Source organism: Lutzomyia longipalpis, chromosome 4 (assembly GCF_024334085.1).
Source record: "Lutzomyia longipalpis isolate SR_M1_2022 chromosome 4, ASM2433408v1".
In the NCBI taxonomy this organism is placed as follows: domain Eukaryota; kingdom Metazoa; phylum Arthropoda; class Insecta; order Diptera; family Psychodidae; genus Lutzomyia; species Lutzomyia longipalpis.
This window is the reverse complement of record NC_074710.1, coordinates 15,468,031-15,495,042: the sequence shown is the minus strand read 5'-3', so window position 1 is coordinate 15,495,042 and position 27,012 is coordinate 15,468,031. Positions and strand designations below refer to the sequence as shown.

Here is a 27,012-nt window from a genome sequence, read left to right as displayed (position 1 = left end):
CCATAAAAGATGAAAGGTTTAACAAATTTCTTCTCTAAATAAGATTCCAAACACATAATAAATCTTTGGCAAAATGAATTCATTTAGGGCACACAACTCAATAAACTCCACGAACAATTAATTACAGTATGTACCAAAATCACGTAGAGAAAATTGTGCAATAAATATCATGTGTTACAGAATTAGTTGGAGATTGCAATTAATTTTCTTTTCTCCTTCCCCAAAAAGCAAAAGCTTCTTATGTAGAAGGGATATACTAATTAATACAATAATTTGTGAAAGTTCTCCGCCCCCTTTTCTCTCACTCTTTTAGATCACTTTTCTCTCAGAAATTGGATATAAGAATTAATTTATTATCCCTTCCATAAATACGTTCGTTTTTGAATTTTGTGTAGTTTAATATTCTCAAAGTTTAGCTATGGCTTGATTGTTAATTTATGCAATAAAGAGCAGGAAAGGGCGTCGAAATTAAAAGAAAATTATTAAAAGGATCACACAATAATAATTTTTTTAGATGTGTCTGAGCTAAATTAAAAGAATTTTGTTTTAATTTTTTTTTACAAGAATAATTATAAAGTCAAAATTAGAAGGATATCTTGCAGGATTAATATCAATAAATTCTGGCAGTTTTAGAAATTTTAAAAATAAATAAAGATTAATTAAAGTTCATAATTACATCACAAACTTTACTTTTAAATTTTAATCACAACTTTCGGAAATAAACCACCAGGACTGTTTTTTATTGCTCAATTCACGTGCTAAAAATTTAAACTCAATAAATTTTACATAAACGTGAAAATAAACACCCCCTATTTATTTTCAATTAATATACCCTCCCCCATCAAAAATATTAAATGAACATTTCATGACATTCGGTGTGGTTCGGAGATTTTAATTAAAGTATAGCGCGCACATAACTTCATTAATCTTGCAAATAAAACCAACGCACATTAAATATTAATTCTTTTTGCTGGCAAGCTTTTTGGGAAGAATAAACTTCATGTAATTTTATTTTTAATCCAAAACTCTCGGAATTTATTGAAAAATAATAATTTTTTCCAGAGAAAACAACCACAAAGCACAAAATTGTATCTCCTTTTCAACGAGTTGAAAAAATGCTTCAGATGGCATTTTTACCAACAAAACAAACCATGAAAATTCGTTTCTTTTCCTTGAGAAGCAAAATAAATAAATATCCACGTCGAAGGAGAGAACTAACCGTTTAACGAGAGCCGCAAAAAGGAAAGAGAAGAGCGAGAGAATGTGGCACCGGCAAAAGCTCTTCGTCAACTGAAAACTGTGGGAAAATACGATGAGCTTTTATACACAATTTTCCACCCACAAATACACCATCAAGAAGGAAAACTCTCGTACACACACACAGAAACATTTCTCGTGGAAATATTTCTCATTCACCGCCAAGAGCAGCTCAGCAGATCAATGGGAAAAATCTCTGTGAGAAAAGCCCTCATGAGAAAATTGACGACTCACAAAATTCACCCCCCATCCGCCTCTCCCTCCATCAAACTACAGCCTCCACCCCAAGTTTTCTCGAAAAATTTTCACACAGAGTATATATCCAATCTCCTCAGACATTTATCATCATACCCCATCGCAAAACTAATATAAATTGCCCAATGCTGGTGGGCAAAAGTTTACAACTAATTTTACAACGCAATGAAAGTTTCATCTCAAATGAAAGCACTAAAATGTGTAGAGCTACATAATATTGAAATGAAGGGGTTAATTATGTTAATTTTACTTTAACCAGTATGATTTTTATTAAAAAATTTGCATTTTTTTTTATTTAAAATTTTGTGATATGAACAAAACTGCATAGACTCCTTTAAAAATATTTTTTTAAACAGTTTAAAACTTTTTTTTTAAATTTCCATTTAATAGTTTAATTTCTTTTTTAACTATTGAAATTAAATTCTCTAAAAAAAAAGAGAACTGTCTAAAAATATTTATAAAAGGAATCTATTCTGTTTTGCTAATGTAATAATTACAGGACAAAAGAAAATATGCGTAAAGAGGATAAAAAATATTCAGAAGAACCTTAAAATATTTTTCAATTCCTTCAGAATATTTCGAAAAAAATGCATAAATATGCAAAAGATACGTCATTTAAGTAGCTTGGAGCATATGCTTCATGGCCTTACACTATAATCACGCCAAAGCTCCAAGTGCTTGAGCATCATAACCTCTATGTGAGTACGAGAAAGATAACAACATTGTTTTTTTCTCGTTTTTATCACATGTAGAATCTTATGCATCAAGCGCTAAGAGCTTAGGTGTGACGCTTATGCTCAACTATCAAAAATGATTTTTTAAGACAAAAAATACTTAAAAACTGAACAGAACAGATAGTTAAAGAAAGAATTTAAAAAAAAAATCTGTTTAATATTTCTCTTCAAACACGTAAAACATATGCTTCAGTGCTTTATCAATTAAAATTTATTTCAAAAATTAAAAAAATAACTTATAATGTGGATACATTTAATGCTTTTTTTGTACTTTAGAGGAAAATTAGGTAGAATAGAGAAGAAAATCTTTAGCATCGTTTATCCTCCAAAACCGCTTGACCGATTTCAATCACCCTGATTTTAATTAAAAGCTCTCAGGAAGGTCTTCAAATGTTCAAAGCTTTTAAAAATGACTGCAAGAAGCGCCACATCCTACGAAAGTTTTAACCAAATCTAATTTTCTAAAAAAAAATTAGGTAATAAAAGTCTCTCTTTTTACATTATGATTAACCCCTTGGAGGATGTTCTGTATTTTATCATCTCTCCCCAACTAAGAAAAAACTGATGTTATTTAAATCAAATATCATTTCGATTTAGGGGATATTTGGTGGGTTATAAGCCCAAACAGTTCATAAACTAAAATATCTTTCATCTCTCTATATATAGTGGATACCTATAAACATACATACAACGTCCTATATTGGGAAACTTTTCCTCGAGATCTCCTGCAAGAGATTACACAACAAAAATCTTCTTTTATAGAAAATCAAGATGGAGAAAAGTTTTTCTCACAGCAGGGTGGGTGGATAAGAAGAGATGGTGCAGCATTATGTTTTGGAGCTAAAATAAATTATATTTAACTTTTTCAAGGTAGGGATGACAAATATCTTTGCAGAGGAGAAATATTTTTGCAAAAAAACTCAAAAAAATAGAATGGAAGAAAACGAACAAGGTTGACTCTTCCGCCAACCAGGCGCCTCCAGTGAGGTTTTTCCATTAAGAAAAATAAACATTTTATCGCTTTTTCGTTCTCCGTACAGAATTTTCTTTTTTTTTCCTTTCAAACGTGACATTTCTCACTTTCCCCCCCTATCGCCCTTTTCACCACAATATCGCCATAATTTTTTTTTGCCTCATCCACGATTGTTTAAACAAGCTCTCTCTGTGAGCAAAGGGGCACACACGCAAAATCAACCCTTTCCCCGCATTTAATTTATATGAGGGTTTGATTTTCAGAACATTCAGTTTGATGCAACTTTTCCGGGGAAAAGTTCCTTCGTAGCGCGCGCAAAAATAGCCCTTCTGTATGAGGGAAGGAGGGAGGGGGTAACAAAATGAAATTACGCGAAGATTCAACATGCAGCAGCATCAATTTCTCCTCCATCTCTAATGCAATTTCCCATTAACGAACCCAATTTCATCAGGAAGAAATGAAAGGATATGTAGGTCTTATGCTATACATTGCCAGCATCATGTGCAGCGAGAGGCAATGCAATTATGCTGAATGACAGCAAAGTGGGTGCATCGATGCATAAATTCAATTTACTGAGGGAACATTGCGAGAAAAAAATATTTTTCGTTTAGTTCGTGGTAAAATTAACAGTCAAAGTGAGATTTTTTTCGTTTTTTCTGCCAAATGTGACAGAACAGTCTTCGTTCAAAGAACGTTTATTCTTTCGATTTTCTGTTGCGAAACAAAATTATGAGCCTTTTTTGTGTCTTTCGTTAATATTTAAATCAGATTACGTATAAAATTGACAGGTTGTGCTTCGTTCACTTTTCAACCAAATTATTTTTTTTAAATATCTTTAAAGTAATGTTCCTTTAGGTTTCATTTTTTTTAACATTTGCCAAAATGACAATAGTTATAACGTTCGATAAGTTTTCTGTCAAATTTTATCTGTCAATCTGATAATATTTATTTGAAAACAGGCATAATTTAAAATAATTTATATAATAAATTCAAATAAAATAAATTTAAAAATGATTTTTTTTGCAAGTTTTTTTTTATTTAAAATTATTCATTACTTCACTTTTGGGTTATACATATATATATTTATTGTGAAAGAGACAGATAAATTAGACTTAGTTTTCGTTCAGTTACCACTACAATTTTCTATCAACTTGGTACGTTTATAAATTTTCAGTCTTAGATTGTAAAACTGATTATAATTTAAAGGTTCGTTAATTCCTTTGTTTAATTTCTCGTCAAAGTGACAGGAGATTAAGTCTTCGTTCAGTTCTCCCTTAAAACATTTGTCAAAATGACATATTGTTAAATTTTCACTTATTTAAATTCAAATAACACCCTAAAATGACAATAATTTAAATTTTTCGTTAATTCGTCGACTGAAAACGAAATTTTCGTTGTGTTATCTAATCTTAAAACTCTTTACAATGAAAGATTCTTAAACTTTTGCTCATTTTGACTTTAAATTAGTTGTCAATGTAACAATAGTTTAAATTATTCGTTAAGTATTTCGTTCAATTTCTTGTCAAATTGACAGAAGTTAAAATCTTCGTTCAGTTTTCAATTTTATAAAAAAAAACTATACTTTAACCCTTATAAAGAACGATTTTCATTATTTCTTTGTTGAAATTTCTTGTCAAACTGACATTCTTATCACCTTCAATGTATCTTCAGGACCTTAATGAATTTAAATTGAAAATCTACAAACAAATCTCATCACTTGATTTACATTAAATCTTGGTTGGATTAATGTGAGATTAATGCGTTGGTGTTTTTAGGAATGTTCAAAGCGTCACTTTAACGCAGAGAGAGAGAGAGAGTTCCATTCAACTTTTCCCATCCACTTTCCCTCCTTTAAAACTTAATGAAGAACCCTCCCTCCCTTTTTAAGGGAGTGAAGAGAGGCGGCTTTTTAAAGGAACATGTTGAGAGCTTATTGTAGCGTGAAAATGTATTTATTTAAATTAAATCCTTAACTCTCTATCTGAGGCGACAAATGTTCCCACCATGACATCATTCACTCTGTGTACGCGCTTATCGCGCCCCCCGAAAATCTTTGCACAAGATCTTACGGATGTTTTAGGGGTTGGGAGGAGGAGTGTGGTGAAAATGCTTGAAGATGGTAAAAGGATAATAAGGATGTTTTCTAAGAGGCAGAAAAGCAATGGAGGGAGAAGGATTGGTGTGGGGTAATCATCTTGAATTACATTTCACAAACTTATGGTTAAAATTTTCTCGATGTAAATTCAGAGGTTAAAGGCAAAGGGCAGGAAATCTGCTTAAATTGCCGGTTGTGTGTGGCTTTCAAATGAACCAACAAAAATATATTACAAATAAATTTACAATTTATGTGCCCTTTATTGCTTCCCATTTTATGTTTCTTCTCATGCGACAAGCATTGAAAATGGCAAAGGAATATTTAGGCAATATAATGGTACCTTCCTCTACCCAAGAATTCATCACTCGTGCCAAGGAAAAGCGTCTGTTTACATTTAAAGCACAGACACAAAAGGATTTCCCCTAAACCCCCGCAAAGGCACCCTAAGGAGGGAGAGGTGGTAGTGCCGGAAGACTTCAACATAAAGCCCCTTGAGCACAATGCACCCCTGAAGGTGGATTATGCATGATTACAATTAAATGATTTTCATTTTCTATTGATTCCTTCGTTTTCAGAGCTTTCAACGTCATGATGTGGCGGGAAAATCTCCCACAGTCAGTGAGTGGTTAAGGGAACAAATGACACCAATAAAATGTCAAGTCTTCACGACATGACCCCCCGCATAAGAAAAGGGATAAAATCTCTCTTTGGCCCCATTTTTTTCTTCAACGTTTCTTTCTTTCATTCGTATTTTGTAATGTTTTATCATAATGTTAGGGAAATTTTGTCTCGACGGATCGAAGAAATTTATGCTATGCTCTTGGAATTTTCAATGAGATCCCTTTTTATATCCCACCCCCACACCCACAACATTTCTTCGTTCCTGGCATGTATTTGCTCGCATTATGCTCACTGCTATCGTGTGTCAAAGAACCAATGCTAAAGAATTCTTTGATTTTCCACCTTCCCAAAAAAAAACTCGCAATATGTTGGGTTTAACCTTTTTCTTCCAAAAGGAGTTTATTCATTTCGATATAGAACATCTCAATTACCAATTAAAAATCAGCTGACAAAAATCAATAAACATTTGTCCAAAAAAAAACATATAAAATGACGTCACTTTTGTGTTTTTTATTGATCTTTTTCAATGATTGAAACATTGCATTCACAAAAATTAACGATGAAACATTGGCATGAATGTTTCATGTATAAAATAAAATAAGATGATGTGGAGACGATGTTTCGCTTGTTCCGGAATTATTTTTTATTTTTTAATATTTTACATAGAATGAAGTATTTTTATTCTGATTTCTCATGTTTCACAAAGCTGTTGCATGAATTTTTAGGTTCTACGAAATTTTATGTTTCATATTAGAATCTAGTCTTTTGTTTCATAAGTTCTACGGAACGTACAAAATTAATTTAAAATGTTTCACGTTCTCCGTTTTTTCACATCTATTTTTTTTAATGTTTCACATTCTAGATTGTTTAGATATCTCATGTTTCTTGAAAATTTCTTTTTTTTATTTTTCCTTTTCCCAATCTATGATTTTTACAATTGATTTTAAAAATTTCACGTTCTTGTTAATTTTTTTTCAATTTTTAACAATATGCCAGCCTCTCAATGAATTTTCTTTCCTAGTTCTAAAGCTTTCCAGACAATTGCCATTGTGTGAGCATTTAGCCTAAGCTGGTGCCCTCCAATCCCTTTTGGAGACTTCCTTCGAGCTTCCCTTTATGAAAATTCCTGTGCATCACTTCATTTAATTCCTCACGGTTATGGAAATAATTTATTCAAATGAAGAAGATGCAGATGAGGGGGAGGAAAATTAATATAATACAGCCACGAGGATTTAATAATAATAAAGGAAAATTATTTGAGAATATTAACAGCTAATAATGAAATTTTTATTTCTTTTTTTAATTCTTATTAATTGAAAATGTTTTGATTGGTCTGAAGGTCTTGAAATTTATATTTCTTTAAATTATTTATTCAATTAATTATTGTTTTCTTCTTCCAAATTATTGCCGTTTGAGGTTAAAAAAAAATTTTTGAAAAGAAAAATTCTTAACATGAGAGAAATGTGAAAATGGAGCTTTGTGTCCAATTAAATTGTCCTTCAGGCTGTGTCTGCGTTGTAAAACTTGGTGAATCACCTTAAGGGTGTGTTTTCCATCCCACCCACTCCTTTTTCCATTCCCTGTGTTTTTTATTAATTATCCCTCACGCGCGGTATATTAGATCACACTAAATTGCGTCGTAGAAGATGGGGGTAGAAAAAATGTGGGTCAGTTGAAGCTTCTTCTTCGCATTTTCTTCTTTTTTTTTCTTTAAAGAAAATTTAATTTTTCCCCACAGACAAATTCCCCCGAAGGCTTCACCTTCTGCTTGCTCATCGTACCTCAACATGGGTTTTCAAATAGTTGAGGAAGAAGCTTCTTTTTTTTGTGAGTGGCGGATGTCGCAGCTTCTTCAGCATTTCCTGTGAGCACAGGCAATCTTTCATTTTGGAGTGATGGAACATTAATAAAGGCAAATTTAATGCTAAATTCAACTTCCTGCTTTACACTTTCTTTTTTACACCACCCTCCTCGCCCTCCGTCTCAGTGAGATTCATCTTTCAAGCTTTGATGAATGACAATGGAATGTGTGTGTGTACGGCATTAATGGGAGAATGAAGACCTCGTGGCAAGGCGGGGGAGCTTTTTTTATCAGGAGAGTGAAGAAGCGTGACATGAAAATTGAGCTGAAACACATTGTAGGGGGGTTGGATGAGAATGTTCCTCACACCCCCATTTAGATAAAAAGAGATGAGATCTTCTTATTCTTCATCATTCTCTGTAGTCTGGCCTACACACCCTTGATGATGGTGTGAACATACACGTGGAGAAAAGTCAATTTTGCTTTCCAATTAACTCTTTTTCTTCACAGACACACAGAACAGACACAACGCATAATATTCTATTGATTGATGGACTCAATGAGCTTGCATTTGAGAGATAATCTCCTTTGAGGTTTCAATAACTATACATATGTAGGGGAAGACGGGGTAATTTGGCCACTTTGGCAAAGTCATTAATGGGAATATCTCAAGTATGGTAAATGCTAGAAAATCCATTTCTCCACAGTTTATACTCCCCATAGAGATAATCAATAGTACCAAGTTTGAGGAAAATCCGATCATTAGATTTTCTTTTGTTTAAGAAAAATCATTTTTTCACATTTTCAAGTGCTTTTGGCATTTTGGAAATTCGTCATTTTCGAAAAATTTTTAACACTTAAAAATTAACTTTTAAGCCATTAAGGGTCATTGATCCCTCATAAACACGATAGTGACATTCATTTTCCGATATCACAAACAGATTTTCCTGTGGAAATGGTTTTATCCGGAAAATTGGAGTGGGGTAATTTGGCCACTTGAGTTTTTCCGGCACATTTTCCGACGCACATTTAAGATATTTATTGTGGTTGTGCCTTTTAATGTTTTCTTACAGATTATAAGCAAAGTAGGATAAAAAATTTTATCTAAAAAAAGAAATTTACGATAATTTGAAAAATGACCTTTTTTAGACTTTGCCCGTTTATGGTTCAGAAAATGTTAAAGTTTGAGGCTCTGTTAAATATTTTTATCTGGCAAATTACTGGAAATGAATCTTAGATAAATAACCTATCTTCCAAAAAAATAATCGAAAAAATAAAATTTTTTATTGTTCAAAAATTTTCATGTTTAATAATTTGTGCGCCAAAGTGTCCAAATTACCCGTGCTCGGGGTAATTTGGACACTAAGCTAAGGGTCCAGGAGAATGGAAAATTCACCCATTTCTCATCGAGATAGAGAAAAATGTTATATGGGGAAGTTGTAGGCCGGAAAATTTCCTACAAAATAGGGCTATTTGGTTTTCTTCATACTACCATACTTGCTTGATATATCCCAAAAACCGCCAAAGTGGCCAAATTACCCCGTCCTCCCCTACATAGTACGAACATTGAGCTTTTGCAGAGCTATTCACTTAATCGTTTACGTGAGGATTTTTATATTAAATTCCCCATGGAGTTGGTATTAAATTCTTTTCTTTTTAAAAAGGATTTGTTCGGAGTCATTTAATAAAATGTTGTAGAAAAAACTCAAATTCCATGAGAATCTCTCTTTGCATTTAAATTGTAATATTTGGGATTTATTTAAGGAAATTTATACAAATAGATTTTTTTTTCTTTTGAAAATTCAACCACGTGTCTCGTTAAGTTTATTTTTTTTAAATGTATAAAAAATGTAGTAATTAGTAGCCTCTTTAAAGTCAAGGTAGAACAGAAACAGATTTTCTTTCTTTTTTTTTCGAGAATGAGAGAAAGTTTGAAAGAACCCACAAAAAGGATTAAATAAACTAAAAATTATACTGTTAATAAAAATGTCTCAAAGTCATGTCAGATTGACAGAAAATTTAACGAAAGAAACTAAACGAAAGTCAAAATAAGCATAAAATAGGGTAAAGTATGACGAAGCGAAGTGGTGAAATAAATTAAATGTTCTGCCAATTTGACAAAACTTAACGAAGAGTTGTTTTTTGACAAATATTTTTGGTTTTCTTATTTAAAAAACACTAAGGGGAGTATAAGAAAAGAATGAATTTTTGCATTGAATTCAAATCTTTCAATTTGTCATATAAACTTAACAAAGCTTTGTTATTAATAAATAGGAAGAGCTTTTTTTCAGTATGTTCAATTTCACTCAGTTTTCGTTCAATTTAATACTTTCGTTGAATTTTCCATGAAAGCTGCATGAAATAAACTGAAAACTGTACTATCAAAAAAATGTCTCAAAGTCATGTCAGTTTGACAGAAAAGTTAACGAAATGAACTGAACGAAAGTCAAAATAAGCATAAAAGTAAAAATAGGGTAAACTATGACAAAACGAAGAGGCGAAATAAATCTTTTTTTTTATTAAAAAAAACACTGAATGGATTAAGAAAGAAACTTTGCATTGAATTCAAATCTTTCAACTTGACATTTAAACTTAACGAAACTTTGTTATTAATAAATAAGACGAGATTTTTTCAGTATTTTGACTACGTTCAATTTCACACCGTTTTCGTTCAATTTAATAATTTGAATTCAATTTAAAGTTTCATTTTTAATCCATTCAGTGTTTTTTTTTTAATAAGAAAACGAAGAATATTTGTCAAAAAAACATGTTACTTTCGTTAAATTTTCCATGATAGCTGCATTAAAAATTTTAGTGAATACAAAATAAATCTGTGCATCAATATTTTTTCTATTTAATCTTTCAATAGATTTTTCGTTAAGTTAACTGTCAAAATTTCTACAACTGTCATTTAATTTTTATTTGAATTTTTCTACCGTTTTTTTAAGCTTTATTTAACCACCGAAAAAAATGCAACAAATATATCCCATTAAAGTATTCAAAGCTTTATATTTTATAATTGACATTTAACGAACCCTATGAGGAATGACTAAAATGCTTTAATGTTCTTCGCAGCAGCACCATATTTTCCTCCCTAAACCCATTTTGGTACGAATTCCTTAATTGAATCACATTCATTGCTGTGTGTGAATGTGCAATGGTGTGTGCACATGTTGGTCATATAAAATAAGCTCATTCAATTCATTATGATCGTCATAATTGGGGGAGAAGCGACAAATGACCTCAATATTTATTGCCGCAATTAATGTGAGTCTGTTGGAGTGAATTTGCGTGTTCTCTGTACCAGTGGGGGGAGGTTTTGTTGTGAATTTTCCCTCCCATTCTCCCCTTTGGTGGTGACTTTTGGCATTTTCAGGATACAACATGATATGCTGATAAAATGTATTATAGAAGCAAAAGAGACTCACCTGTTGCTGATCCACCCTGGATGACCCCTAAATTCTGCGGTAGGAGGTTTGTGAAGATATTTTTTCGTTTCTGTGTGGGTGAGGGTGATGGTGAGCGACTGGAGCCCTTCCGATCCGTTGATGGGATTGTTAAATTGATTTTTGGACTATCACCCATTTTCACAGCTCAGAAAAGAGAAGACTTTTCGCTTCAAGAGATTTTTTTAAGGTAAATTGAATTTAGTTCTTAAAAAAAGGGATTCTTATTGGAAAATTGCCTTATATAGAATTCTGATTTGATTTTACCATTAACCCTTTGATGTATTTGAATAGTAAATATTTTAAAAATTTTGAAGATACCATTGATTTAAAATAAAGAAAAATATTTAACAATAAAACCTAATTAAATTCTTTAGTCTTAAAGGGTAAACTTACATAGTGATTTTGTTGTGAATTAGTTTAAATTACTAAATATTAAATGCAAAGAAATTGCTTGTTGTTTTTCTCAGATATTTTTTCTTCCTTTGCTATACAATCTGTAATGAAAAAAGATAAATAAAACATTTTACTTCAAATTACTACATAAAATCCATTTTTTTAGCTTGATAATTTTTCTTTAATTAAAAAAAAAACATTTTCCACTAAATTAATTAACAGAAAGAAAAATAAAAGAGTTATCATTTCTGTAGAAAATAGTATTATTATTAGTTGGTGTTCCACTTCGTGGCCAACACCAAGTATTGTAATCGTCGGATTTTCCGACCACCTCAGATCGGGCTCAAACTTGGTATGAGCACGTTTCAGACAACCCACATTCCAAAAATGGTGGTGGAAAATTTTTGATCCGGCCGGCCTGCCGGCCGGCCGGCCGGTCGCCCAAACTTTGCCTTATAGCTCGAGAACGGTAACAGATAGAGACTTCAGGTTTGAAGTTTTCTATAGAAATGTAGGTGTAAAATTTCATATTTTTACATTTTTAAAATCCAAGATGGCCGCCGTCCGCCATTTTGAAACACCGTCAACCAGTTCCCTTATAGCTAGAGGTCTGAAATTTTAGTATGATGTAGAGCTCAGTGAGACGTTTTCATCAATAATTCATACTTGAAAATCGGTCAAGCCGTTTAGCAAATATGGCGGCTCAAAGCAAAAAGTGTTTTTTCGATATAACTCGAGAACGGCTTGACCGATTTTGACCATCTTGGTATCAAATGAAAGGTATTGAGAAGCCCTACAACTGTCTAGAACATTCCAAGTTTCAAAAATATCCGCAAGAGGCGCTAAAATCAAAAACAAAAATTGCATAACTTTAAGGGGCTATATCTCCGAATTGCCATCATCGATTTCCTTTAAATTTTGATATGTTGTAGCCTGACTCAATATCTTTCATCAGTCCGAAAATGAAGAAATTCTATGTCGCCGTTTAGAAGATATAGCCATTTGAAAAATTCTTACATTTGAAAAGTTCTAAGAGCCATATCTCTTGAACCGCTTGTCCGATTTTGCTCAATTTGGTATCAAATTAAAGGTTTTGCAATTATCTACAACTTTCTAAAACATCAGAAACCTCTAAAGCCATTCCTTGGTGACGAAAAATGCGAAAAACTCTTTTTGTGAAACAAAAATCCGCCATTTTGTGTTCTAGAGGTGACCTTGAAAATCATTGAGATATATGTCAAATTATAGCTTATTTCAAGATCTTTCCAAAACTAGTCACGAAATTTCTGTAGGTTTTATAGAACTAGAGATATGTCTATTTTTATGCATCAAATTGCTGAATTTCACAAAAAAATTCAACTTTGCCTAATAGTTACTGCTCAAAAATCAATTTTAACGCATAAATAAACTTTTCCACGTTGTGGGACACCAACTCTTATAACTGGACGCGTTATGATTGACTTTTATAAATATTTTTTAAATTATTATTATTTTATAAATATTTTTTAAACGTTTTAGTGCTCATTCTAGTACTTAATTTAGGCAGGACACTTACTAATAATACTTCAAGAGACTTCACAAAATAGAGAGATAAAGTGACTTATCTTTTTTCTTACTGAATGAAATGAGTCTGAGTACTAAAAAACTAAAGTACTAAAACGTTTTCTTTTTAACAGAACAGAGTGAGTCTTTGCTAAGTGATCTAAAGATATAAGCTAAATTTATGTACTAAAAAACAATTTAGCAAATCAAATAAAGATTATTAAGCAATCATCGTAGGGATCTAAACTTTGGTCTAAAGAATGTACTAAAATTTTCACATGTCAATAAAAAAAATTTTATCATGAGAAAGTAAATAAATTCTTCGGCATTAAAACTAAACCTTCTAAATCACCAACAATTATAATATCAAAATATTTCTTTGATTGAACTACAAGTGCTTTTTCTAAAAGGTCTAAAAATGTACTAATTTTTATTAGTCTTTTGAGTCCATTTTTTTTTCAAGAAATATCATACGAAATGTAAATATTTTCATGTGCACACTCTCACAACTGACATTTGCCTTAGCTTAAAGTGGTCTAAAAATATGTAGGTACTAAATGTACTAAATTTAGACATTTTATACCTCAAAGTACCATTTTATACCTCAAATCTTAACTATTCGTTAAGATTTGTACTATTCGTCAAGATTCGAATTATTCGTTAGGAAGTTTCAAACTTTTCGTCAAAATTCGAATTTTTCTCCAAGATTTGAAGTCTGTCAAGATTCGGATTATTTGTCAACAGTCTGAGATTCGGGCGATTCGCTAAAATATTCCACCACCCCTTGTCTTGAAATCTTGATTCCAAAATTCATCAAAACAACAAACAAATATTCAAAAAAAAATGAATTTATTTTCGCGCCAATTTTACAAACCGTAGATTACTACGCCGGTAATTGCTATCAGTGTAGCTCTACCAAATCAGCTGAATACACTGATAAATGTACGTACATTCCGTCTCTCTTTCGCCAATCTTCTCACCGTACAAAGTCACAATGATGGCAACGCATCGCAACAACAGGCGAAACATTCACAAAGCCCATCATGATGGTGAGGAGTGTGACTCAATGTGTACTCCTCCCTTTAGCATGATATCAGCTGGTGCTGCTGCCACAGCTTCGACTTTCCACGGTCCCCGACACGGCACGATACCGACGAATGCCTCAACAGTGATGTAGTTCCATTCGTACGACGCCCATCCATTTTCGCGTCGCTCTGCTCAACGTCTCTCATCACACAAAGTGTTGTGTTGTAGCACCCATTTTATGGATTTTTTTTGTATTTAAACGACATCACTTATGTCCCTCCATTTAACCGGTTTGTATTCTTCTTGCATCACATCCTCTTGCATCACACTTTGAACCCCACTAATTGTGACGCGACCCAGAGGACGTTGTGAAGAAAATCACAAAGAAAACTTTTCTTTGACGACTTTTTTTTTGTTGAAAGGAAAAAAGTGTGTTGTGTGACAAGAAAGAAAATAAGAGCATTAGAAAGGCCCTACTTACCTGTATGCTCTGCAAGAAAATTCACACACAAAAGGTGTTCAAAACAGTTTTCAATTCATTGTTACCATACTACATCTTTCACCTCTAACACAAATGAAGAAAACTTCTTCATCGCGACTCTTCTCACTCATTTTGGCATCAAAAAAGTAAAATGTTATACTTCTGTGATTCTCTCAAAGTATTTGGTGCCTCTGTGTGTGCGCACGATCGAGACTTTCGTGTAGAGAAGGATAAGAGATGTGCGCGATTAAGTGTGTGGGATTAATTAACATCAAAGATTTTATTCATAGATTTGTTGAGAGCATTCAAAACACCCTCTCCGAAAAAAAAGAAGAACAAGTTCTCACCATAAGAAACTTGTGTAACACCCGAAAAAAAATTATTATGTTGTGTCTTTAATATGTTCGCCCCATAATCACCCACCAAAAGCAACAAACCTGATAAGCGCTCGCAGCTATCAAGTGTTTTGTGATTCAATAGCAAATAGATTTTTTTAAGAGGGACAATCTTATAGTTTGTTAAACCGGAAGTGAATGTAGAAAACTTTACATAGGGAGAACAAGACAAAAAACCAAGAAAAGAATACAGCCCTGTCATACCGTCTCTGTGAAGCCGGTTAAACATTATAAATTCACAAACAAATAAGAAAAGAAACAACAATGCAATTTGTGAATATATTGGAAGCTTTTTCAACTTGAATGAGAAAGTAAATAATAATGAAAAGGCGGGAATTCTTTGAGGAGAAAAAAGTACCCAATACCAGGGCAGTATTTAGGGGACAGTACAATGTGAAAAGAACATTAAATACTTTACTCTGTTTTCATCAAGGAGTGTTTATCCGAATATTTCCGAAGATATGAATATTTTCATTCACATTCACATTCACTTATAAAAAATTAAATGATTCAAAAGCAAAAAATGAATTTAGAACTTTTATGCTTAAATTTACTTCTTTTAGGGTTGAATTTAGTCCTTTTTTAGGTTAAATTTAATCAATTAGCGTTAAAATTAAATATTTCTTAGGCTTTTGCTCGTACATCTGTGTCTTTAGGACTGAAAGCCAAATAATTATTTATCGGCTTAAATTTAGCCATTTCGCGATTTAAATTTATTTATTTTTAGGCTTAAATTTACAACTTTTTGGCTTGAATTTACACCTTTTTTGGATTTAAATATTTTTTAAGCTTCTGCTTCTCAAGAAAGGAATAAAAACCAATATTTTGATTTTTTTGACGAATCACTCGAATATTGACTGAATTGACTGACCGAATATTTCCGAAGATCCGAATAATATTACTCAGATAAACACCCCTTGATTTTCATTCATTTCACAATAAATTAAATAAAAATGTTTAACGTACATTCTAATCTTTGACCATTCTTTTCTAACATTTGACACTCCTTTTTTTTAAGTTTTTTTTCATTTCTTTCTTAACGTTTGATGTTTATTCTTACTCTGGATGTTTCTTTTCTAACGTTTGATGGTTTTTTTTAACGTTTTCCCCTTGAATTATTTTATTTCGTTAAATTTTTTTACCTGAAAATATAATTTCTTTTCACTTCTTACGATGAACTTGACCTTATTAATCGTTTTTAAGTAACTGAGACACCCAAACTTCCTCCTTTGCTATGCCAGAGTGTTTTAAAAAGTGCCTAAATCTGAACAAATAATAAAACAACAAATAAACATCATTAAATTTCCTCACAATTAAGTAATACGCAGATTTCGGCCTTCCATTATCTCTGCTAATTAAATATGTTTAAAAAAGCTCGCGAGTTTCTTCTTTCAAAACAAAAAAAGAAGTCTGTGTCACTATCATGTGGAAACCGATATGAATTTGAATGTATAAATTAAAATGTGTCTGAATGCGGATGTTGAATGAAAATATAATTTAAAAGTACATATTGGAGTCACCCGCACTGTTTGGTGCACAATGAATTAAATTAGAAATTCATTCTTATTGCACTTTCAATAGGGATTTATCTTTCAACAGTTTTTGATACATAAAAGAGAGTTCTTCTTTATCAATCTCAAGTAATAAAATATTCCAGATATTATTATCTTTACACAAGTACTTGAATGAAGACACAAAAGCCAGCAAATTCTCAAGAAAAATTTCTCTTTGAAGGAAGTTTACCCACTTTTGGCTATAATTTAAATAAAAAAGCACAAAATGACGTCACTATATTGTGTTATTTCCATCTCTTTCAGTGTATGAAGCATTCATTCTTATGCTTCATCGATGTTTTTTTGACATCGATGAAAAAACGAAAAGTGACGTCATTGTTCACATTTTTAGGTTAATATTTGTTAGTTTGTTAGGAAAATAAAATGTCTATTTTGAGGAATTTTTAACCTTTTTTTTCAGGTCTCTGCAATAATATTACGCGTATCAGAATTTTTTTTTTCAATACAAAGCGGATAAGCTCCTTTTTAATTAAAACTTAATTTTTTATTCCTTCTTGAAAATTCTCATTGTGACAAAAAATAGCTAAAGTGGTTAGTTTTTTCAAATTGTTACTTAGCGTAATTTTAAATAAAACCTCCTCCTTTGAGGATGATTTGTGCAATTGTCACGACGCGCGCGATAATATCATTCGCATGTTTATTTAACTTTAATTGTTGACTTTGGTGCTTAAGCTTGATGAGAGTCATTCGGTTTCTTCTATAAAGGCTCTCTCTCTCACTCTCTAATGATTAATTTACAGCCTGTTGTACGTCTTGAAGTCAAATGAGTGGAATTTTGTATGTGTCAAGAGCGATAAAAAAAATTTTCAGCTTCAAAACATTTTTTTTTTTGAGTTGAAAGTCCAGCAAAATTAAAAAGAAAATTCTCTTAAATATGAGAATAAGTCAAACTTGCCGTTGTTCATTGAACCAATTAATTAATAATCCATGAGACGACAATTTGCGCTCTTCATTTCACCCAAAAAAAAACAATAAAAAAAAAGCGTAAATATACCTACAATTTGTATTTAATGCTCAAAGCATGTTGGTGAAAATTAATAATTTATTTTATAGCTCAATCGCTATATGAATTTAATGTGAATGTTTGTCCACCATTTGGGATTTACGTGAGATTTAATTCACAAGGAAGGGTCCCAATTTGTGCTCATCACAAGTTTCAGTGCGAAAAATAGGCCGTAGTGACGTAATAATGAAACATTTCACTTGAAGTTTCTTTGAATTGAATATAGAATTCTTTTTTAAAACTTTCTAAAATTCACTTCTTAAAGATTTGAAGTGAAAAATATCGCAAGAATCGTTTAAAGGTATTAAGTAAAATTCTTATTTGTCTAATAAGATTATCTTAAACCCTTGAATTCATGATTAAGTAAAACATTTTTGTTTGAATTTTTTACACACTCGTCTGCAAAAGGAAAAAAATGTCTGTCAAGACTCAATATATTTAGCAATTTTGATAAGCCATTTCGATTACCTTTTCACTTCGACTTTGCCCAATCAATGGCTTTTTGATAACAAGAGGAACTTATGATTGAACTCACTGAGCTACTGTTTGGCCACATAAAACGTATATAGAACTTTAATCATTCACCCTCAGATAATATTTATTTGTTAATCATTTTTAGTAAAAAAAAAAGGGTTCAGGCCTGTACTTGAACCGGAGAATTATGTATGACAGCTGAGCGCTGTATCTACTACACCAGTGATTTCTTTTTTAGCACTGAAGAATAAAAAATGAGAAATGAATAAGTACAAAAAATTTCAAGACTTAATGAGAACAATTTAGAGCATTTTCTACTATAACGAATGTTTGTTAAACAAAATTAAAATAAAAACTTTTTATTGGAATAATCATTAAAAAAGAAAGACAAAGACTCACAGAAACATTTTTAAAATTTATTTAAAATACTTAAATATATATTTAATTAATAGGTATCAGATGTTTTAATTTAATTAAGACGTGATTTGACACAATTAAAACAAACATTTATTTATAATTAGGTTTAAATTTCATCATCATTCCAATTAAATAAAAATTATCTGTTTAACAACAAAACGTTTAAAAAAAACATAATAAAAAGTCACAAGAAAAATCCTCCTATTCGGATTTAATTTATTAAAAATTAAATCAAAAAAGTACAATGGAGACGCCTGGTACTCCCTGGGCGCTCACATTTCCGTATTTAATCATCCCTAAATAAATTTTCATCTTGCACATTTTTTTCTCAAGACAGAAAAAGAGATTTTATCATCATTTATAAACTTATCAAAATTATTATTCTTTTTTTTTCAGCTCTACAATCTTAAAGTGCCAACATTGACAAACTACAGGGAAACGACCAACAAAGAATCGACGATAAGACGCGGAATCAATAAAAAGCTCAACGATTTTTGGGGGATTTTTACACAATCAACCCACAAAGAAATCAACAACAACATCACAATCGTCCTTATCGATGAGATTGAAGGCCAAACTGAAGAACAAACTGAAGAAATTTTCCAAATTTTTTAGTTCCTCCTCCTCCCCTTCTCCTGGTTTTAGTTCAATCCTCCTCTCCCCATTCACCAAAATGACCCCAATTGGCGATGAGCCCACCCACAAATCCACATCCATCCTCAAAGTGACTGGGAATCTCATACATCGCTTCATCGTTATCCTCGTACGTGGGATAATGCGCTTTCTCTTTGGCGCCAAAGGTCAATCAATGCCACCCATTAAGGATTTGACACTTCTTGAGTCAGCAACGTCGTTAGCACGTAAAATCAGAACAAGAAAGGTAACGTCGTCCTTCAGAATTTCTCCTCAAAATAACCCAAAAAATGACTTTTCAAAAAATCCTTTCAGATTAAAAGCATTGACGTGGTTCAATCGTTCATTGATCGAATAAATGAAATCAACCCATTGCTGAATTGTGTCGTTGATCGACGCTTTGACGATGCCCTAAAGGATGCAGCAGCTGCGGATAAATTAATTGAATCCGGTCAAATGACAGAGGAGCAACTTGAGAAGGAAAAACCCTTTTTGGGCGTTCCAATTACCACAAAAGATTGCATTTGTGTGGAGGGACTCCTCAATACAGCTGGCATTGTTGCAAGACGCCACAAAAGGGCTGAAGAGGATTCCGAAGCAATTCATTTAATGCGCGAAGCCGGAGCCATTCCATTAGCCATCACAAATACAAGTGAATGTTGCATGTGGTGAGTAACAAAAATACTTTAAAAAACATTTTTACTTGTTTCTTTGGGGGCGTATTATGTGATTTAAAATTATTTGATGAATTTAAATTAATTTTAAGGATAATAATGTAGTGATCTGGATAAAAAATAATTGAAGTTTACTCAAATTAGGTTTGAATATTGGATAGTAATTGGATAATCTTTACTGAGATTCCAATGTTTTTTTTTAATTAAAAAAAATCTTCTCTTTCTCCTATTGAATCAATGAAGATTAAACCAATTAAAAATTGCTTAGTCTGTTGATATAATTTTAGTTAATTACGTACTATAAAAATTCTATTTATTGGGTTTGAATCTCGAATTTTATCCAATAATTCTGCAGACAAAATGATTGGTCAAATATTAATTTCAAATTGTTCTCATTATCTGGGTGAATAAAACTGGATGAAAATAGTCCTAAAATCATTTATTTGGAGACATTTAATCAAATTGATTATTCTTACTAAACTTCTATAAATGTGGTTTGAGTCTTTGACTTTTATCCAAGATTTTTTTTGTAACAAAAGGATTCAAATAAGAAGAGAAAATTCAATATATTTTTTAGAAAATTCTTCTCATTCTTTCAATGATATAAACATAATATAACTTTTAACAAAAATATACTCAAGAATTATTCTAAATGTGGTTTGAGTCTTGAATATTTTATTTAAAAAAAAAAGGTTAAAATTACTATAACGTAGTTTGATCTTGACTTTAATCCAAGAATTTTTTGCCTATGGTTTTTATCCAAGAATTGTAAAAATACAATTTCTACATAAAGAAAAGAATTCTTTTTCCAATTTCTCATTTGAAAAGAAAATATCTTGAAAAGAATTTTTGCTTTTGAAATTCAATAAAAAAATTACATCCATTTATTCAAGAGTTGGGATAAATTCTTGGATAATATTCAAGACACACAGTAGTAAGGAAAATGTTAAGAATTTCTCTTTTGAATTGGATGAGAAAAAGAATAAAAGGTGATAAAACTAATAATAATTCGTTCCTCATTTCAAAATATAATTCCTTCCTAAACAAAAAAAAAAGAAAAAGATTCAGCAATAAAACATAAAAGTTTCACATAAATATTCACATTTGCAATGTAAACCATTGAAGAATTTCTCTGAAAAGAATACCACGCGAGTTTTTTTTTCCTCAGTCAGTTGTCAACATCATAATTTCTCTAATGATTAAATAGCAAATTAAAAGAATTCCTTTCAATTAACATGCTAATTGAGCTTTTGATCGTTTAGTATTAACCCGATAAGCGAATAGAAATGGAAGCAAAAAAAAAGAAAAATCTGGAGGAAATGGAGGGAAATATATCGCTTAATTGCCAATGTGTTGTGTGTAACAATTAACATGGGAATGTAAGCCATTACATTCTCATGGGAAATTATCCAGAAAACTTTTCACTCCCTCCATGTGCGTGCCTCCCAATTTCCTCGCTCGTTACAAATTTTACTACAATTTCGCCCCACATTTTTCACGCGAAAAAAACATTTCCCATCGTGTTTCTGCGGCTTGGAGGCGGAGAGATTTTGTCGTGAAAATGTATGAAGAAAATTGTATCTAAATCTATTTCTAAAATGCATTTTCGTTTGTCATAAATACCCCGCGCATATAAACATGGTTCAAGTGAAAGGCAATAAAATGTTTTGTAAACAACTTATTGCGGTGATGTGTTTGACATAAAATTGTGTTAAAAATAGAATTTAATTTAAAGCTGAAGCAGTGAGATTCTTTTACATTCTCTCTGGAATATTGTTGTTACTCTGTTTTTTTACTTGTAAATGAGAAAATTATTTTTAAAATCAATTTATTTATTGGGTAGTGGCAACTATCACCATCCCCTTAGGTGATAGTTGAGCTGAAAATATTTAATAAAAATTGAAAATGAAAGTTCAAAAATTATTTTCTTCTAATTTACTAACTCATCTCACTTTCCCCTGAATATTTTGATTAATTTTATTAATCAAAAAATAAGTTCTAATAATTCGGAACAGGACTGTAGGCATCTAAAAACTGCTACAATGGAGTGAAGATTATTGCTTTTTGCGTTTAATAAGTAAAGCCTCTCAATGTGAAGAGATCAATAATCATAAATTGGGGATTGTTTTGTGAATATCAAAGTATCCCCACTCCACCCCCACAATGTAAATTCCCCATCCAACAAGCACGAGATATTTTTAACTCTCTGACCAAGCGCACGATGGTGTCAGAATCGCCGGCATTTCATGTGATTTGACTAATAAGAGGTGAATTTATTAAAATTTAATTTAATTCAAATTCATTTTTCTCTTACAGGTGGGAGAGCTACAATAACAATCACGGCAAAAGCTGCAACCCGTATGATACTAATCGAATTGTGGGTGGAAGTAGTGGAGGTGAAGGATGCCTTTTGGTAAGAAAATTAACTAAACTAATTAGGAAACTTGTCGGGCTTAAAATTTGTAAATCAGTCAGTCTTAAGGTTTTTAGTTAGTTTTTTAATTCGGCCTTGTGGTTTTGAGTCAGTTTTTTTAAATCGGTTTTAAGGTTTTGAGTCAGTTTTTTTTAAATCGGTTTTAAGGTTTTAAGTCAGTTTTTTTTAAGTCGGTCTTAAAATTTGAAAGTCGGTTTTAAGATTTTAAGTCAGTTTTTTAAGTAGGTCTTAAGGTTTAGAGTCAGTTTTTTTTTAAGTAGGTCTTAAGGTTTTAAGTCAGTTTTTTTTAAGTAGGTCTTAAGGTATTAAGTCAGTTTTTTTAGGTCGGTATTAAAATTTGTAAAAATCTTTTCTTTTAGGCTTCAGCTGGATCTGCCTTTGGGATTGGCTCCGATATTGGAGGCTCAATTCGCATGCCGGCCTTCTTCAATGGTGTCTTTGGGCATAAGCCAAGCAAGTTCATTGTCTCCCTAAAGGGGCACTACCCCATTCCAAAGGACTACCACCTCAAGTCCTTCCTCGGTGTTGGCCCAATGTCACGCTATGCTACAGACCTCAAACCAATGCTGCAAATCATGGCGGGAGAGAATGCGACAAAATTGCGCCTCGACGAACCCGTTGATCTCAGCCGTGTGAAGATCTACTACCAAACTGACGACGGGGGCGGTCATCTCGTGACCCCCGTTGACCCAGACATCAAGACAGCTATGCAGAAGGTCGTCACACACTTCCAATCCACCGTTAAGGCAAAAGTTCAGCGTGTACGATTCGACAAACTCCGCAAATCCGCCCCAATTTGGTTGGCAAACATGAAGGCAAAGGACGCCCCGGGATTCGATCAGGAGATCACAGGGTACACTGGGAAGATCAGCCCGACTTTTGAGCTCCTCAAGTGGATCTTTGGACGCTCAGATCATACCCTAATTGGCATCCTGACGGCACTCTTTGAGAATTCTGGCATCAAATACGGGGACCCAAAACAAATTTTCCTTGTGGAGCAAAAGGAGAAGCTCCTGGAGGAAATGCAGACACTCCTAGGAGACGATGGGGTACTCCTCTACCCCACACATCCCACTGCGGTGAGTTAAATTTTTAATAAAATAATCTAACGGTCTAATTTCCTACATAAAGTCATCCAGAAGTATGCCAAAGTAATTAAAATCGAGAAATTCTCTATTTTGTTTTTTTTTTTTAATTATTTCAATTTTTGTAGCCATTTTATTCTCAACCGAAAATTTTTATTGTTCTTGAAAGAATACAAGAAAATTACATCAAAATTTCACTTGAAATGTATGAAAAATCGATGGAATTTCGATTTTTCACTAATTTTTAATTATTTCAATTAAAATTACAAAACAAAATCGAGATTTTATCGATTTTTCATGCTTTTCATGTGAAATATTGGAGAAAAATCACTTTTTCTGCTTTCAAGAGTAAATAAAATTTCTCAAATGAGAAGAAAAAATTCTACAAAAATTAAAATATTTAATGATTTTTCTTAAACTCAAAAATATTCATTTATATTTTAAAAAAAAAAATGTTTTTCATATGAAAAAAATCTCCTAATAATATGAAAAATTTATTAATTTCTTCTGATTTTGATTAGTTTCATTTTCGTGCTCATTTTTTACTCATTTGAGTATCGCTTTATTGTTCTCTAAAATAGAAGAAAATGAAGTTCCTGTCAAAATCCTGCCTAAAAGCAGGCTCTCACAGCTTAATCAATTTAGAATTAAGCACTTAGACCCTTTTTTATTGAAATTTATTCTCTAAATTCGAAAATCTGCAAACAAATATCACCCAACTGGCCATTTTGACCAACCTAACCTAACATTTTATTTTATGATTTAAAAATCTTTGTTTCTTTCTGAAGAAAAGGTATTGTTTGCTGCAGAAACTCGCCTAAAAGTCTACTTAATTCACTTAACCTTTGGAATGCGGAGGCCTTGGTAGTTACGTAGAATGCGAAGGTGGGGTCGTTGAACGACCCCAAAAAGAAGGCCAATTTTCTCCCAAACTATACAACCTGGAGTTGTCGGGTTAGTGCCTATAGATTCCTTATATAGTCCTCTTGCACCCTGCACCACAAATTCGCCGCCCTAAAATACTTAGAAGGAGATATTAGGGAAAAACATTTTTCAATCATTTTTCACAATTTCTTTTTGAGAAATTTGCCAAGAAACTGCAATTTTTTTTTCACTCTTCCCCACATTCCCCTCACTTCCCGCAAAGTGATAAATGGCAATATTTCTCGAATATTCTTTATTGTTTTGCACATTTACATGCTTCTAATTATGTTTTATGTTGTTTATGCTCTAAAAAATTTTCCGCAGCATGACCGTTACACCAATTTTTGAATTCCCTTCTTCTACATTTTCCTTAATAACTTTTCTTGTGGTGGTCGGATTGAGCTGAAATTTTTACATAACCTCCTCAGATAACCAAAGAACTTATTTCCAAAAGATGGGAATGGTATCTTTTATATTTATGAAGATATAACACGAAATATAGCGCTGGGGTCGTTCAACGACCCCGCTCCGCATTCCAAGGGTTAATCTATAAGAAGTCTAAAATTAAATTAATTTTAACGAATCCTTGTAATTTTCAAAGGACAACACATTATTAGTGCAAAATCCCGCCTAAAAGTATGCAAATTGACGAGATTCGTCCATTTTTAATAAAATTCTTTTATTTTTTGTAGAATGAAAGAATATTCATTTTGTCGTCTTAATTGCATGCGAAAAAAACTTTTTTAGGATAAATTAAGTAGGGCTCCGAAAAATCGAATTTTTCGATGCTTCGAATTGTTGAGAAAAAATCGAAGCACTGCACTGCTGCAAAAGAACTGCCTCGTTTTTAAAAAGCTTCGATTATTCGAATAATTGAATAAGATTCGAAGCTTCGAATATTCAAAAAGCTTCGAATATCTAAAAATTATTCGAAGCTTCGAATGTTATTCGATTATTCGAAGCTTCGAATGTTATTCGATTATTCGAAGCTTCGAATGTTATTCGATTATGTATTCGAATAATCGAAGCATTTTAAAAACAAAACTGTTCTTTTGCAGTGTTTCGAACATGCTTCGATGCATCGAATCACCGAAGCTTCGATGTTCAGATCGAAAATCCGTGACCTAAAATTAAGTCCAATAAGGCCTTCAATCCCTCCTTATTTGCAACAAAATTAAAAACTTCACGTTTAAAACATTTTAATTGCAATTTTTTTTATTGATTTTCTTTGTTAAACATTTATTTTTTTAACAGGCACCCTACCACTATGAGCCCCTCGTACGTGCCCTCAACTTCTCCTACACGGGAATAATTAACATTCTGGGCCTCCCAGCGACGGCATGTCCCCTTGGGCTGGGCTCCGAAGGTCTCCCAATTGGTCTGCAAGTGGTATCGGCTGTGAATCAGGATCGTCTCTCCTTGGCTGTGGCTTGTGAGCTGGAACGTGCCTTTGGGGGTTGGGTGGCGCCCGAAATTGTGGCGTGATGGTGTTCCACGGAAGATTTTGCAGAGAATAAATAAATTTTGTTACATATTTTTGTGGCGAGAAAAGCAAAAAAAAATTCGAAGTTAAATCTCTCCTCCCAGTTGTCGGATAATCTTGAGAATCTCCCTGCGCTTCCCCTTGACGTCCTGCTGGTGAATTTCCGGGGTATTGTGTACTGTTCCTGTGTCCTCAGTATGCTGTGCCACCATCTCCGTGGCTAGGATGAGATGAATGCCACAATCGTAGCAATTTGATTGCTGGAGGCACTCATGTTCGTGCAATTCAGCTCCAGGACAGCCCAGGGATGCGCGAAGGTGCCGTGAGAAGCGCCTACTCGTGGCTAAATTACTCCCGGAGCAGGAATCAAAGTGGAAGAAGGTATTTTCAGGTCTGGAGAAAACCAAGAGGCTCCAATGTGAGCCCCCAGCCGTTGATTGTTCATTATTATTGAGGGCAAAGAAGATGAAATCCTTCTCTGTTGCCTGCAGTGGTGTCAGGAAGACACTCGCTTCGTCACTGGAGACAATCTTTAGGCACTGAGTAACTTCCGGAGAGACAAATAGCAAATTCCGCGCATCCCTGTAGACAACCTTCTCAAGGTACTCAAAGTAAAATGAAATAATTTGATCGTTTAGCCAATAGGGACCACGTAGGAGGTGCACATCTGACTCCCGGAGGAGGCTCTCGTGGAAGGAGAGTACCTGTCGATCCATTCCGGACATCTCCCGGAAAACAAAATCCCAACACACGAACACTCCCAGCAATCTTTGATTTACTTCTCACATTCACAGAGGTACTACAGCCACAAAATTGACTCGATAATTTGCATAAAAGGGCTTTTCTCGCGATCAATTAATTCAATTAAAGCCCACAAAACAATCCAAGGATTTCTTGCGCGAATTTGACATTGAACCTAACCTCACTTTCATGGCTAACTCCAGGGAGATGGGGGAAAATGTTGATTTTTATGCTTTGCCATGCTCTCACCTGGATTCCCTCAGCTTGTCCATCATGTAAGGATTCTCCAGATATCACGACAATACTCACTTTCTTGCAATTTTCACCAGAAAACACCACAAATTGCACAAAAATAAACCAAGAAACTGGGATACAGCAAAGTGTTATAAAATTGAGGTTAGGTTCTCTTTTGTGAAAGCTCGCTGAATCACGGAATGAATAAAAAAAACTTTGGCGCCAAAAATTCTTTTCTCTTTTTGGCGCTAAGTTCTTTTCATTTCATTTTGTTCTATTTGGTATTTGAGGGATTCTCTTACATTTTGAGAATT

General features: G+C 32.8%; 3 protein-coding genes across 7 annotated transcripts in view; 1 reads left to right on the top strand and 2 right to left on the bottom strand.

Moving 5' to 3' along the window:
* The window catches only part of LOC129795190 (cytochrome b5 reductase 4), a 64,772-nt gene extending 37,900 nt beyond the window's left edge, over positions 1-26,872 (bottom strand). The window contains exons 1-3 of one of the 4 annotated variants that reach the window (XM_055836273.1): positions 26,714-26,872; positions 11,579-11,679; positions 11,165-11,352 (exon numbers count right to left, since the gene is read on the bottom strand). In XM_055836273.1, coding sequence (XP_055692248.1) covers positions 11,165-11,321 — 157 coding nt within the window. In that variant the 5' untranslated portion in view covers positions 11,322-11,352; positions 11,579-11,679; positions 26,714-26,872. Of the gene's footprint in view, positions 1-1,219; positions 1,295-11,164; positions 11,353-11,578; positions 11,680-14,627; positions 14,821-26,713 lie in introns of those variants that run through there. The other 3 variants (XM_055836275.1, XM_055836274.1, XM_055836271.1) reach the window with 3 other exon arrangements.
* Positions 14,229-25,774, top strand: LOC129795191 (fatty-acid amide hydrolase 2-B). Of its 2 annotated transcripts, none has more exons than XM_055836276.1 (6): positions 14,229-14,436; positions 18,887-19,370; positions 19,439-19,791; positions 22,114-22,210; positions 22,591-23,310; positions 25,495-25,774. In XM_055836276.1, the coding sequence occupies exons 2-6, from the start codon at positions 19,050-19,052 to the stop codon at positions 25,723-25,725; spliced, it is 1,722 nt and encodes a 573-aa protein (XP_055692251.1). In that variant the 5' UTR covers positions 14,229-14,436; positions 18,887-19,049; the 3' UTR covers positions 25,726-25,774. The 2 variants fall into 2 exon arrangements, with proteins under 2 accessions (XP_055692251.1, XP_055692252.1); XM_055836277.1 differs by lacking the exon at positions 14,229-14,436 and adding an exon at positions 14,459-14,661.
* LOC129795197 (sentrin-specific protease 8) lies at positions 24,366-26,715 on the bottom strand. The gene has a single exon (XM_055836282.1). The coding sequence runs from the start codon at positions 26,446-26,448 to the stop codon at positions 25,810-25,812; it is 639 nt and encodes a 212-aa protein (XP_055692257.1). The 5' UTR covers positions 26,449-26,715; the 3' UTR covers positions 24,366-25,809.
* Positions 26,873-27,012: the final 140 nt, after the last annotated feature.

What these genes read in the sequence shown, in the direction of transcription:
- LOC129795191 (XM_055836276.1), top strand. Translation starts at nt 19,050, where the DNA reads ATGAGATTGAAGGCCAAACTGAAGAACAAACTGAAGAAATTTTCCAAA. An exon ending in GAGGTGAAGGATGCCTTTTG is followed by an intron (nt 22,211 to 22,590) that starts GTAAGAAAATTA and finishes CTTTTCTTTTAG; the next exon opens with GCTTCAGCTGGATCTGCCTT. An exon ending in ACCCCACACATCCCACTGCG is followed by an intron (nt 23,311 to 25,494) that starts GTGAGTTAAATT and finishes TTTTTTTAACAG; the next exon opens with GCACCCTACCACTATGAGCC.
- LOC129795197 (XM_055836282.1), bottom strand. Translation starts at nt 26,448, where the DNA reads ATGTCCGGAATGGATCGACAGGTACTCTCCTTCCACGAGAGCCTCCTC.